Source organism: Oncorhynchus gorbuscha, linkage group LG20, assembly GCF_021184085.1.
Source record: "Oncorhynchus gorbuscha isolate QuinsamMale2020 ecotype Even-year linkage group LG20, OgorEven_v1.0, whole genome shotgun sequence".
Classification (NCBI taxonomy): Eukaryota; Metazoa; Chordata; class Actinopteri; order Salmoniformes; family Salmonidae; genus Oncorhynchus; species Oncorhynchus gorbuscha.
This window is the reverse complement of record NC_060192.1, coordinates 5,044,017-5,059,217: the sequence shown is the minus strand read 5'-3', so window position 1 is coordinate 5,059,217 and position 15,201 is coordinate 5,044,017. Positions and strand designations below refer to the sequence as shown.

General features: G+C 46.0%; 1 protein-coding gene across 3 annotated transcripts in view; it reads left to right on the top strand.

The window, feature by feature from the left end:
- The window catches only part of LOC124007057 (LHFPL tetraspan subfamily member 2a protein-like), an 84,783-nt gene that overhangs the window by 54,871 nt on the left and 14,711 nt on the right, over positions 1–15,201 (top strand). For 2 of the 3 annotated variants that reach the window (XM_046317332.1, XM_046317333.1), the window contains one exon: positions 13,864–14,859. In XM_046317332.1, the coding sequence (XP_046173288.1) occupies positions 14,343–14,859 (517 nt within the window). In that variant the 5' untranslated portion in view covers positions 13,864–14,342. Of the gene's footprint in view, positions 1–13,499; positions 13,516–13,863; positions 14,860–15,201 lie in introns of those variants that run through there. The other variant, XM_046317334.1, reaches the window with a different exon arrangement.

The following is a 15,201-nucleotide window of genomic DNA, read 5'->3' as shown; positions in this document are numbered from 1 at the left end:
TTAACAGAATGTTCGAAAAAGTAGAGGGTCGACTTAAGAGGTTAAGATTGATTTATTGAAATCGGAATATCAACTGGTGATATTATTTAATGGAACACAATCTTCAAAACCTCAGCAGTGGCACTCGTCCAAAAAAGTTCTACTGTTGAATCATCTGTCCATAGAACATTCTTCCATGAGTCTTGATGATCATCCAGGTGCGTTTTTGGCAAACCTGAGTCAACTTTTTGGATGACATGGATCCCATTATGTCTGGCGAAAAAGGAATACTGCATTCCACCGTCCGAACCTCATACTAATGGTCAAGCATGGTGGTGGCAGTGTGATGGCTTGGGAATCTTTGTTGCCTCAGGACCTGAACGACTTGCCTGAACCCTTTGACGCGTACCAACACACGGGTAGGATCATTCTACAGTGGTCCCCTGCAGCGCTCAAACCGGTGTGATCATTCTACAGTGGTCCCCTGCAGCGTGCGCTCAAACCGGTGTGATCATTCTACAGTGGTCCCCTGCAGTGCTCAAACCGGTGTGATCATTCTACAGTGGTCCCCTGCAGTGCTCAAACCGGTGTGATCATTCTACAGTGGTCCCCTGCAGCGCTCAAACCGGTGTGATCATTCTACAGTGGTCCCCTGCAGTGTACTCTCAAACCGGTGTGATCATTCTACAGTGGTCCCTGCAGTGTACTCTCAAACCGGTGTGATCATTCTACAGTGGTCCCTGCAGCTCTCAAACCGGTGTGATCATTCTACAGTGGTCCCCTGCAGCGCTCAAACCGGTGTGATCATTCTACAGTGGTCCCTGCAGCGCTCAAACCGGTGTGATCATTCTACAGTGGTCCCCTGCAGCGCTCAAACCGGTGTGATCATTCTACAGTGTTCCCCTGCAGCGCTCAAACCGGTGTGATCATTCTACAGTGGTCCCCTGCAGTGCTCAAACCGGTGTGATCATTCTACAGTGGTCCCTGCAGTGTACTCTCAAACCGGTGTGATCATTCTACAGTGGTCCCTGCAGTGTACTCTCAAACCGGTGTGATCATTCTACAGTGGTCCCTGCAGTGTACTCTCAAACCGGTGTGATCATTCTACAGTGGTCCCTGCAGTGTACTCTCAAACCGGTGTGATCATTCTACAGTGGTCCCCTGCAGCGCTCAAACCGGTGTGATCATTCTACAGTGGTCCCCTGCAGTGCTCAAACCGGTGTGATCATTCTACAGTGGTCCCCTGCAGTGCTCAAACCGGTGTGATCATTCTACAGTGGTCCCCTGCAGTGCTCAAACCGGTGTGATCATTCTACAGTGGTCCCCTGCAGTGCTCAAACCGGTGTGATTAGAATGCTCACACTTTTTTTCACAGAAACTTTTTGCACAAACAGTCCTTACGACATTTTGTTCACAGAAGTGGCAACAGCATGACACAAGCATCCAAACCGTAAAATGAAGGCTACATTAGTCCTAGCGCTAACTGAGGGGAGATTGACCTAACACAAGCGGTCATATTTAACTAACAGTATATGAATTAACTAATATAAATGACTATTGAAAATTCATCACATCACGGGTGAGCTCACCATTGATCAATATAATTGAGTAAAACACTTTCTAAAAATGTTAATTAATCAGGCGATGGGTAGTTTGTGTGCGCCGCCATGTTTGGTCAACTAAAGATAGGAAGAGGAGGCAAGATGAGTTGGGTCTGTTTGCAGTATGCATGCTCAAGGGGGTGTGTCGTCATTACAATCTATGCAAGAATCGGAATGCATGATTTGTCACCAGTAATTGAAAACGTGAATAAAACAGTAAATACATTATGCTCCATACCTACATACTTTATGCTACAGTAGAAACGACAACACGGTATACAGACAATAAGGCATTTACTTTGATAGGAAAGCACACATATCCAAAGTTATTTGTAAGGAAAACAACAATGAAGGCAATGCGAGCGCCAGCCAGAAAATGTGACAGGGGGAAAAAGCTTGTGCTGGACTGCACAAATGTCTGCATACATGATCTGAGGAAACACAGGGGAGGTGGTTGGGCTTTCATCAAAGAGATAAGTTTGTCCAGTTCAGTAAATCCTCGAACATTCATTGCATTCAGAAAGTATTCAGGCCCCTTCCCTTTTTCCACATTTTGTTATGTTACATCCTTATTCTAAAATGTATTCATTCCCCCCCCCTCATCAATCTACACACAATACCCCAAAATGACAAAGGGAAAACAGGTTTTTAGAATTTTTTGGCAAATGTATAAAAAAAATATTTAAGAAAATATCTTATTTACATAAGTATTCAGACCCTTTGCTGTGAGACTTGAAATTGAGCTGAGGTGCATCATGTTTCCATTGATCATCCTTGAAATGTTTCTACAACTTGATTTGAGTCCACCTGTGGTAAATTCAATTGATTGGACATGATTTGGAAAGGTACACACCTGTCAATATTTTGTCTAATTGTAACCTTTATTTAGCTAGGTAAGTCAGTTAAGAACGATTTTTTTATTTACAATGACGGCCTACACTGGCCAAACCCGGACGATGCCGGCCAATTGTGCGCCGCCCTATGGGTTCTCTCAATCATGGACGGTTGTGATACAGCCTGGATTCGAACCAGGGTGTCTGTAGTGACGCCTCTAGCACTGAGATGCAGTGCCTTAGATCGCTGCACCCCTTGGGAGCCCAGGATTATGTCGAGGCACAGATCTGGAAAAGGGTACCAACCAATTTCTGCAGCTTTGCAGGTCCCCAAGAACACAGTGGCCTCCATCATTCTTATAATGGAAGAAGTCTGGAACCACCAAGTCTCTTCCTAGAGCTGGTCGCCCAGCCAATCTTTGCAATCGGTGGAGAAGGGCCTTGCTCAGGGATGTGACCAAGAACCCAATGGTTACTCTGACAGAGCTCCAGAGTTCCTCTTTGGAGATGGGAGAGCCTTCCAGAAGAACAACCATCTCTGCAGCACTCCACCAATCAGGCCTGTGTGGTAGAGTGGTCAGATGGAAGACACTCCTCAGTAAAAGGCACATGACAGCCCACTTGGAGTTTGCCAAAAGGCACTTAAAATCTATTTCGGTGCATGAACCACTAGCGGGACACTTACGACAACATCCGGTGAAATTGTAGAGCGTGAAATTCAAAATACAAAAATCGTAATATTAAACATTCATGAAAATACAAGTGTCTGACATCATTTAAAAGATTAACTTCTTGTTAATCCAACTGCGTTGTCAGATTTCAAAAAGGCTTTACTGCGAAAGCATACCATGGGATTATCTGAGGACAGTGCCCCACACCAAAATACTTTTTCAACCAGCACAGGCGTCACAAAATCACAGATGGAGATTAAATAAATCACCTGCCTTTGAAGATCTTCTTGTTTGCAATCCCAATGGTCCCAGCTACACAATGAATGGTTGTTTTGTTCGAAAAAGTCCTTCTTTATATCCAGAAAAGTATGTTAAATTGGCGCCAATAATCTCAGTCATCCACTCGTTCAACGTGCATACAAACGAATCCAAAAAGTTACTGGTAAAGTTTATCCAAACAAGTCAAATTATGTTTCTAATTAAACCTCAGGTACTCTAATATCTAAATAAATGATCATATTTAAGACGGAGAATAGTATGTTCAATAGGGAAGATAAATAACGAAGAGCGCGCACCTCATTCACGCGCCAACAAGCCTACTTTTCTAATGAGACACCTTGTAGTTTTTCGAACTACTTGCTCATTTTTCAAAAAACAAGCCTGAAACACTTTCTAACAACTATTGAAATTTAGTGGAAGCCATAGGAAATGCAATCTGGGTCCTATCTATTTCTATTTCCTAATAGGCTGAAATGGCCTGTGACCTCAAAACAAAAATACAGATGGATTTTCCTCGGTTTTTGCCTGCCATATCAGTTCTGTTATACTCACATACATTATTTTTAACGGTTGTAGAAACGTCAGAATGGTTTCTATCCAATGCTACCAAGTATATGAATATCCTAGCTTCTGGGCCTGAGTAACAGGCAGTTTACTTTGGGCATGTCAGTCATCGGAAATTACGAACAAAAAACAGTCTCCAAAACAGGTTAAAGAACCTCAGACCATGAGAAACAAGATTCTCTGCTCTGATGAAAACCAAGATTGAACTCTTTGGCTTAAATGCCAAGCATCAAAGTCTGGAGGAAACCTGGCGCTATCCCTACAGTGAAGAATGGTGGTGGCAGCATCATGCTGTGGCAATGTTTTTCAGCGGCAGCGACTGGGAGACTAGTCAGGATTGAGGGAAAGATGAACGGAGCAAAGTACAGAGAGGTCCTTGATGAAAACCTGCTCCAGAGTGCTTAGGACCTCAGACTTGGGCGAAGGTTCACCTTCCAACAGGACAACGACCCTAAGCACAAGCCAAGACAACGCAGGAGTGGCTTCGGGACAAGTCTCTGAATGTCCTTGAGTAGCCCAGCCAGAGCCCGGACTTGAACCCGATTGAGCATTGCCGGACAGACCTGAAAATAGCTGTTCAGCGACGCTCCCCATCCAACCTGACAGAGCTTGAGAGGATCTGCAGAGAATAATGGGAGAATCTCCCCAAATACCAAGCTTGTAGTGTCATACCCAAGAAGACTCAAGGCTGTAATCACTGCCAAAGGTGCTTCAACAAAGTACTGCGTAAAATGTCAAATGAATACTTATTTAATTTATTTTTAAATAAATTTGCAAAAATGTCTAAAAACGTGTTTTTGCTTTGTCATTATGGGGTGTTGTGTGTAGATTTGATGAGGTGAAAAAACGATGTAATCCATTTCAGAATAAGGCTGTAACGTAACAAGATGTGGAAAAAGTCAAGGGGTCTGAATACTTTCCAAACGCACTGAAAATTGTCCGCAGCAGTGAAATGGGCTACTTCTATGTGAATTTATGTGAAGGAGGAACACACCTCAAATCAAACTGTTGTCAGAAAATTAAACTTGTTTGAAAATGATTTCAAATCCACAAGTTGATATTAGCCTATAGATAAGTAGCAGACAGCATGTGTCTTGGTTTGAGGGCAGCGCAGGTTAACTCTCCTGTTGCGTAAAAATGTTGGAACAGTGAGTTCATTCTGACATCCTGCTCATAGAACAACTCACACCGTGGTGACCATTAGAGATATTTTGAACTCACGTGTGGAAAGGTCAATACAAGGAAGCATGAATTCTGCTCTGTATCAAAGAGTTCTACAGGAGAGTGTCAGGCCATCTGTCCATGAGCTGAAGCTGAAGTGCAGCTGGGTCATGCAGCAAAACATTGATCCACAACACACAAAACAAATCTACATGAAAATGGTTCAAAAGCAACACATATGACGTTTTGGATTGGCTAGTCAAAGTCCAGACCTAATCCCAATTGAGATGTTGTGGCAGGACTTGAAACCAGCAGTTCAACCCACAAATGTCGCAGAGTTACAGCAGTTCTGCGTGGACGAGTGGGCCAAAATTCCTCCACAGCGACGTGAGAGACTGATCAACAACTACAGGAAGCGTTTGGTTGGAGTCATTGCAGCTAAAGGTGGCACAGCCAGTTATTGAGTGTAAGGGGGCAATTACTTTTTCACACAGGGGCATTGGGTGTTCCATAACTTTGTTTATGAAATAAATGAAATAAGAATGTAAATGTTGTGTTATTTCTTCACTCAGGTTATAGAAAACTGGAAAGAGGGCAAATCATTTTTCACAGCCCTGTATTTCCTGACTTCAAAATCCAATCCATTTAGAATTTGTGATAAAACAAAACCAAACTTGTCATTTGGCATGTAGCTCGTGTATCCCTTCAGTTCGATAGATTTTATAGGCATTTCCTTCTGTAGGCCCAACGTGAGCTTGTGTGCTCAAGCAGCGTCTGTAGAGGGAGCGGTCGGAACTTAGGGAGGAGAACTGTGTGCCGCTTGGCTTGGTTCCTTTTCTGTTGTGACCCGCAAATGCACATGTAAAAACGGACAAATGGAACACTAGAGTCAAAGCAAATTCACGCTGTCTTCATTTTTTACTAATTTAATCAGGACATATTTGCAATTGCCCGGGCAGACACAAAGCACATTCCACCAAATAGTTTGACAGTATTCGAAAAATATTTGATCTCTGGTTAAAGATCGAGTCATGCCCATCTCGAGACCAGACATGCCCAGACTTGTCCACTTCTCCTCTCATCACTGTTCTGTCTGTTTCTGTTTCTCTCTGACCCTCTATCCATCTGTCTCTCTGTTTCTCTCTCTGTCCCTCTGTCTGTCTCTGTTTCTGTTTCTGTTTCTCTCTGACCCTCTATCCATCTGTCTCTCTGTCCCTCTGTCTGTCTCTGTTTCTCTCTGACCCTCTATCCATCTGTCTCTATGTTTCTCTCTCTATCCCTCTGTCTCTCGGTCCCTCTGTCTCTGTCTGTCTCTGTCTGTTTCTCTCTGACCCTCTATCCATCTGTCTCTCTGTTTCTCTCTCTATCCCTCTGTCTCTGTCTGTCTCTGTCTGTCTCTGTCTGTTTCTCTCTGACCCCCTGTCTCTCTCTGTTTCTCTCTCTGTCCCTCTGTCTGTCTCTGTTTCTCTCTGACCCTCTATCCACCTGTCTCTCTGTTTCTCTCTCTGTCCCTCTGTCTCTCTGTTTCTCTCTCTGTCCCTCTGTCTCTGTCTCTCTCTCTGTCCCTCTGTCTGTCTCTGTCTCTGTTTCTCTCTGATCCTCTATCCATCTGTCTCTCTGTTTCTCTCTGATCCTCTATCCATCTGTCTCTCTGTCCCTCTGTCTGTCTCTGTCTCTCTCTGACCCTCTATCCATCTGTCTCTCTGTTTCTCTCTCTGTCCCTCTGTCTCTCTGTCTCTCTGTCCCTCTGTCTGTCTCTGTTTCTCTCTGACCCTCTGTCTCTCTGTCCCTCTGTCTGTCTCTGTTTCTCTCTGACCCTCTGTCTCTCTGTCCCTCTGTCTGTCTCTGTTTCTCTCTGACCCTCTATACATCTGTCTCTCTGTTTCTCTCTCTATCCCTCTGTCTCTGTCTGTCTCTGTCTGTCTCTGTCTGTTTCTCTCTGACCCTCTGTCTCTCTCTGTTTCTCTCTCTGTCCCTCTGTCTGTCTCTGACCCTCTATCCATCTGTCTCTCTGTTTCTCTCTCTGTCCCTCTGTCTGTCTCTGTTTCTCTCTGACCCTCTATCCATCTGTCTCTCTGTCCCTCTGTTTGTCTCTGTTTCTCTCTGACCCTCTGTCTCTCTGTCTGTCTCTATCCCTCTGTCTCTGTTTCTGTCAATTCAATGCTCTATCTGTCTCTTCTATCTATCCCCTCCAACAAACACACAAACACACACACACACTGCAATCAGGCACCCCTGCCGGTTGGAGTCAAAGGCCAAGTGGCCTAAGCTTCAAAGCAGGTCAGTTGGTCCTGCCCTGTGTACATATCTCCAGCTGCTTCAGATCCTTTCTGCTTTCTAAGTGTTTTTAAACAACATCCATGTGTGTGTGTGTGTGTGTGTGTGTGTGTGTGTGTGTGTGTGTGTGTGTGTGTGTGTGTGTGTGTGTGTGTGTGTGTGTGTGTGTGTGTGTGTGTGTGTGTGTGTGTGTGTGTGTGTGTGTGTGTGTGTGTGTGTGTGTGTGTGTGTGTCTGTGTGTCTGTGTGTCAATGAGGAATTAGTCTTTGCAACTGGCCGGCTAACGTTTGACCTCTGCCTCAGAGTGTCTCAGTGCTTCATGACTGAGCCAGAATCATTCCTCTTGGCGCTGTTTGAACTGGAGTCTGTGGAACATCACAGGTGTCAGAACATCTACAGGTTTTTGTTTCAAGAGACTGACTCAACTATGAACTAGAACGACCTGGCGTGCGTGTCTTTGAGTGTGCGCATGTGTTTGTCCGTGTGTGTGTGTGTGTGTGTTGAAAAGTAGAGTTAGTTACTGGAAACGTTGTTTTGCATCAAGACAGTGACTAATCCTGTCCGGTTGAGGTCGTCGGGACTGTTTGCGTGTGTTTAGTTAATAAGCACATTTGCGATTGAATTAAAAGTCATTCTAATCCTACGCCTGTTCTTATGATCTCACCAGACTTGGAAACACACCACGCGACACAGAGTCGCTAGCCACCCACAGATCTGGGTCATTCTGTCTCTTTAGTGGAAGAAGAGAGGAGAATGAAACTGAGGGAGGAAAGCCATGGGGGCTGTTGATATTTCAACAGGATAACAGAGGTCAAAATGTCAGTATGCTGTCATTGTACCATCTCCCTAGCTCAGGCATAATGAATTAAACACACACACTAAGCCCCCTAAAGGGAGTGTGACCTCATAGCAGAGCAGACTAACCCTCTCCATGGGGGCCGTGTGACCGAAACGACCAGGAGGTTCAGAGCGTAGGCAGCACACGCGTCACCACTAGGGCTGTGGCGGTCACCAAATTTCATCAGCCGGTGATTGTCAAGCAAATAACTGTCGGTCTCAGGGTAATTGACCGTTAATTAACATAAACACATTTAGCAACTCCTGGCTTCCACACATAGCCTACTAGTTATTTGGGCACTTTAGTTGTGATACAAACCTTATCAAAACTTAGGCCTATGTGCTCGGCTACATGAGGCGAGCGACTATTCGGGGGAAAAAATACATTGTTTCTTGCCTTAGGCTGGGCATCATTCACAAGTGATAATATATTATAATATTGTCACCCATCACACTATTCTTGGTGTAATCTGGTCTTTACATTTACTACATAATATATGTGTGAAAATGGTTAGGATTTAGCATATACTATTATCATAAACCTGTCATCTATGTACTTAAATAGCAAATAGAGAATGCTTTTCCCGTGATTCATGTTCATACCAGCCAGGTAGGCTATACTCCTGTTGTAAAGATAAGCAATGTGCTTAATATTTGCTTAAGTTGAGAAATAAATATAGTAGGCCTAGCCTATAGAAAGCTGATGGGATCCTCCTCTTTTTAATAGAGGCCATCACTCTATTTTCTTTGCGCAATTGCTTAGCCTATAGAAATGTTGCACAACATGAGCTCATGGGCTCTCATGAAGTGTTTGATTAGATTTTCGCCGACATTTGCATTGATGTCGGAGTGATTAGAGGGACAATAGAGTGCTGAGTACCAGGTAGTTAACAAGTTTGGTAGGCTACTAATTACCATGAGCAGCATCAGAGCTTGGAGAAGCCTAATTACCATGACTAAGCGGTCACGTGGAATTTGACTGCCTGAGTGTGGCAGTAATACGGTCACCACAACAGCCCTAGTTACCACTGGCCCCTGGCTCTGCTCCAGGCCGCTCCACGAGCCGCTTCGCTCCTTACCCGACTCCCCAGACTGCCTGGCCCCATGTTTCCCCAGACTCTCCCACTCCCCACACACTGTCCAGGAACGGGCTGAGGGATTCCCATGAGCTGGTGAGGGAGGGAAGGCGGAAGCAAGGGCGGGAGGGAGAGGGGGAAGGTAGTGGTTCAGAGAACAGAGGAAAAAGGTCTGTGTGTGCGATCATCTCTCCAGTCTCAGTGTTTCACGATACCAGACACAGCTTTACTACTCACTGATGTGCTCAGGAGTCTGCACTCATGACTGGAGTTGTTTGATGGAAAACGCAGCGCTAGTTAGTGAGCCTGCTGAGAAGGTAGAACCTTATGTAAGTGGTGTTCTTTTCAGCACACTCAGGAAAGTGTTTACGGCTTCAAAATAAATAAAAAATCCCCGTCCTTCCAGGTGTGTGTGTGTGTGTGTGTGTGTGGGTGTGTGTGTGTGTGCGTGACAAGGTGCGTCCTCCTCTGACCCTTTAAAAGTTCCAAGCAGATGAAGTTATGAACTCAGCTCTTGCTCCAGATCCAACATTCCCATATTCACTCCTGGGAAAGGCCGAAATGTCACCCTGGAAGGATCCACTCAGCTGTCAGATGAGTTATGAGAGAGTGAGAGATTCCCAGTAGACCCAGATACTTCATTGAGATTCAGAGGCCCAGTGAGAGGCACAACCTCAGCCTGGCCTGAGGAGGAAGCCAACAACACGTGAAGTTGGGCTCATCAACTGTTTAATACAACGTGTGGTTTCTAAGCCAGCAGCTTTTACATTCCAGTCGGATGTCATAAGGTGAATGCACCAATTTGTAAGTCGCTCTGGATAAGAGCGTCTGCTAAATGATTTAAATGTAAAAATGTAATGTAAATGTAATGTAAATGTAAATGTAAATGTAAATGTAAAAATGTAAATGTAATGTTAATGTAATGTAAATGTAAATGTAACTGTAATGTAAATGTAATGTAAATGTAAATGTAATGTAAATGTAATGTAAATGTAATGTAAATGTAAATGTAATGTAATGTAAATGTAATGTAAATTTAATGTAAATGTAAATGTAAATGTAATGTAAATGTAAATGTAAATGTAAATGTAATGTAAATGTAAATGTAAATGTAATGTAAATGTAATGTAAATGTAAATGTTTACTGCAGCATTGATGTTCTGTTGCATGATCTCCTTGCTGTGCTTTTTTACATTAATATGGTGGTTCACATGGACTGCTAAGCTGCCTTATTGTTAGTGTCTATGTGCCAAGTTGGACTGTACATTAACATGTGTTTTTAGGTCAACTAACAGTTAGATAAAAGAGGACAAGTGAAGCCAGTAGGAAGGGATATATTATTTCCTCCGACTGATGTTGCTCTGGTTTATCTCTCCAAGGCCTGTTGTAGTGCTGAGGGATTAACTGGAATGTTGGTTATTGGTCGGTTTTAAACAACTAATTGACCAACGGCGGTTTATTCCATCCAGTCCGGGGTTTTTTCCTGTGTGCTTTTCTGTAGATATAAATCACGTCCAGCCTGAACTGTGGGATGTAATGGAGAGTTGTAGTTTCCAACAGGCCAATATTCTGCAAGGAAACGTGGTAATTAACTACAATGACCATCATCCATTGCGCACCCACTTAAACTTGTCCGGTCTGTGAGAAGCAGACAAGGAGAGTGAGGAGAGAATGATGGAGAGCAGTTGCTTCACGAGCCTGAAAAACATTATAGTTAATACGTGATACGCAGTAAGGGGCTGTCACTATCATCATGGTGTTATTGTTTCATTCAGTGTCGCTACAGCATTCCACCCACACCATGCTGTAAATAATCAAACCCCAGACAGAACCGACCTCAAAACAACACAAACCCCTCAGCTCTCTAGTCTGTTGACATGCTTTATTTATTGTCTATTCGCTTTAAAGGCCATGCTGTGAAACCGAAGCCCCGTGGGTCAGCTATCTGGTTCCTGTTTAGAGATGGTGTGTGGAATGATGTCACGGCTCGTTATCCCACAGCCTTCTAGTGATGGTCGTGAATGGTGCGTTGTTAGATGGGAGACAGTCAGTGTCACTAGGTGATCTACTCTGCGAGATGACGGTGTTGTTGTGAGATAGAGATAGTGAGATAGGGTTACCCCCCACCCCCTGGGGTTACCCCCGCCCCTGGTGTTACCCCCGCCCCCTGGTGTTACCCCCGCCCCCTGGGGTTACCCCCCCCTGACATTGATAGACCTTATGGCATGTTCATGTCACTGGGATATGTGCTGGTAGTGTTTTGTAGCTTTCATGTGATGGTGACACTGGGGTTCTGTAGTGCTGGTGTTTATAAAATGACTGTGTCAGCAGGGTTATCTGAAGCAGGCTGATTCTAGATCTGTTATGTGTTAGCTCGGTGGTGGTTGGAAAGCCAGGCTGCTATCAGCTGGTAACTGACCGTAGGTCAGCGGCGCGGGCTGTTTCATCTGAGACTGGCGGTTGTTTTTTTCCCTCCGTCTGCATCCATTTGTCAAAGAATCCATCATCCCTTCTTTCCACATCTCTCCTCTCTGACCCCGTGAGTCACGGAGCTCTGCGGGGGGAAACCAAAACAGAAAGCAGAGCAGCCGGGTTCCTCCGGGCTCTCCGACATGAAGACACTCAGAAAGGAGAGGAGGCCCCACTTCAAACGAACACTGACACACATCTAGACATCTGTGTGACCAGGCCTTCTCTCTCTCTCTCTCTCTCTCTCTCTCTCTCTCTCTCTCTGTCTCTCTCTCTCTCTGTCTCTCTCTCTCTCTCTGTCTCTCTCTCTCTCTCTCTCTCTCTCTCTCTCTCTGTCTCTCTGTCTCTCTCTCTCTCTCTCTCTCTCTCTCTCTCTCTCTCTCTCTCTCTCTCTCTCTCTCTCTCTCTCTCTCTCTGTCTCTCTCTCTCTCTGTCTCTCTCTCTCTCTGTCTCTCTCTCTCTCTCTCTCTCTCTCTCTCTCTCTCTCTCTCTCTCTCTCTCTCTCTCTCTCTCTCTGTCTCTCTCTCTCTCTCTCTCTCTCTGTCTCTCTCTCTCTCTCTCTGTCTCTCTCTCTCTGTCTCTCTCTCTCTCTCTCTCTCTGTCTCTCTCTCTCTCTCTCTGTCTCTCTCTCTCTCTCTCTGTCTCTCTCTCTCTCTCTCTCTCTCTCTCTCTCTCTCTCTCTCTCTCTCTCTCTCTGTCTCTCTGTCTCTGTCTCTCTGTCTCTCTCTCTCTCTCTCTCTCTCTCTCTCTCTCTCTCTCTCTCTCTCTCTCTCTCTCTCTCTCGACCTCCTCCGTCTCTTCCTCTCCAGGTCTGGCTTTGTTTAAGCCTGACAGGAGGTTGTTGACTCACAAGCCCTCTGTCTGTGTTTTATTCACCGATATTCTCGTTCACCACGGCTGCGCTACGCCACTTACTCTAAGAGCGGGGGGTGTCAAACTCAATCAGTGCCAGGGCCATAGTGGGGGGGACCACAACGAATTTGTGGGCCATAGCCTAACGGGAAAAAAACGTGTCCACAAACTGTCCGTTGTTTTACGTGGAAAAAATATATCCCTTTACAATAGGATTCAATATGTAACATTTTATTTTAATACATATTAATACAAAATAAGAGATCAATGATATTTGTCCAGTCTTTGCTGCTATGCAGGTGTGCATAATGTGCCGCGACCCGAATCGAAAGGTGTTTAACTCCAAGTAACAAGCAACCTTTGCATGGTGATACGCCTCAACATGTTAGTGTCCTAGCTAGGACGGTGGCCTGTGCACACTTCTCCTCCGTTGCCCACAGTAAACCCGACACACAAAACGCAGCTTCATTGACATTGAAATCACCCATGCGATGCCATCAGGCTGTCATTTCGTAAAGTAGACTGTCGACTCGTTTATACTCGCTTGTCCTATTGTCCTTTAGTAGTAATTTATACCGGCGTGTGAGTCCTTTATCTTTTCACTTATTGACAATCAAGATGACATGTTCTGTAGAATACTGCAAGGACCTGTTGGTACTGAGACCTGGCCATTTAGCCTACAACACATTTAAACTTTCGTTCTGGTAGAAGAGGGGAGGGGGGGGGGCTGGGAGGAGTGGTGGGGGTGTGGCACTGCCGTTCGGCGTGCAGCACGTTGGCAGCGCTTGCTGTGACTTGTCAGTGCAGCGCTTCGCGAGCTGTATGGGAGCGGGCCAAAATGACTTGACAACCCAAATCGTTGATAGAAATGTGTCACAGGCCGAATGCGTTTGACACAACATGTCTTAGAGTTATGGTTGGTTGATTAAAACTGCTGTGTTGGTCAATGGGCCCCGGTTTGTGTTTGCTGATGAAAGTGACATTTTATGCGAGTTGGGAGGCGGTAAACACGGCTTCGGAAACATTCCATACTGTTACCATACCAACACTGTTAATACAGCATGTCACAGCTATGCGTTTTTACCATGTCATAAATTATGATCACATCCTCACTTCCTTTTCCCTTCTCTCTCTCTCTCTCTCTCTGTCTCTCTCTCTCTCTCTCTCTCTCTCTCTCTCTCTCTCTCTCTCTCTCTCTCTCTCTCTCTCTCTCTCTCTCTCTCTCTCTGTCTCTCTGTCTCTCTGTCTCTCTCTCTCTCTCTAGGTGTGTAGTTGGTGAGAAGCCAGCTGGCTGGCCCTGGAGACACGCCTTCACTACGATGTAGAGTCCAGAAGAGAGAGAACGAGAGAGAGAGAGAGAGAAAGACGAAAGCGATACTGTTTACTCGCTACGCACAAGACGGGATAGAGAGCAAGTGAAAGAGGGTGAGTAAGACAGTGGGAAGGACGGAAAGAAAAGAACGAGTGACCAAGCAGAAAGAAGGAACAAGAACCACATCAGGAGGAGATAAGAGCAGAGAAAGAGAGGGACACGGTGAATCATTGACCTCAGGCCCTGCCTCCAAACCAGCCTCTCCCGCCCTCCTCCTCCTCCTCCTCCTTCCCTGCGTTGGAACTGTTCACTCTCTACCTCTTTCACAACAGGAACCCATTCTTTGCTCTCTCCCTCCACCCGTTCCGCTCTTCCTGAAGTCCCATGAGGACTTGAGCCTTCACCTTTGACCCCACCTGTGTGACCCCTGGATGACAGTCCACCTCTCCCGGAATCAACCCCGTCGAACTTCACTGAACAGACAACACCAGGAACACTTCAGAAGCACTGCAAACGTCAACACCACCATGTGTCACGTGATCGTGACCTGTCGCTCCATGCTGTGGACTCTACTCAGCATCGTGGTCGCTTTCGGCGAGCTCATCGCCTTCATGAGCACCGATTGGCTGGTGGGTTCCCCCCGGACACCGGACGCCGTCTTCAGCCCTCACGGCGCCACTGCAGCCGGCGAGGCCTACCGGCCCACCCTGGGCATCTACGGCCGCTGCATCAAGCTGCCCCACCTGCAGCGTGGCGTGCTGTGCGGGCCGTACGCCGCGCACTTTGGGGAGATCGCCAGCGGGTTCTGGCAGGCGGCGGCCATCTTCCTGGCGGCGGGCATCCTGCTGCTGTGTGCCGTGGCCTTCATCTCCGTCTTCACCATGTGCTTCCAGAGCATCATGAAGAAGAGCATCTTCAACGTGTGTGGACTGCTGCAGGCCATCGCAGGTGAGGCGGAGGGAGACACCTATTGACATGCATGGGCGGCCCCTGCGAGGTGTTGCGTTGCCTGGGGGGGTCATAGTTTTCACCGGGCAGTGTAGTAGTTAGACACAGCTGACTGACTGTTGAACCCCTGGGATGTAGGGAGAGAAGGGCTTGTGAAGGGGTGGGTGCCGTTTGACCAGCCAACATTCAGCCCCCATCTATCTAACCTTTAGTGCTGCTGTCCCGTCTCTGCCCTTCAGAGTTGAAACATTTACTAGAGCAATCAGACCCCGCTGACCACACACAAACACCCACGCGTACACACACAAACACACAGGCCCCCGAGAGTGTATTAACTATTAC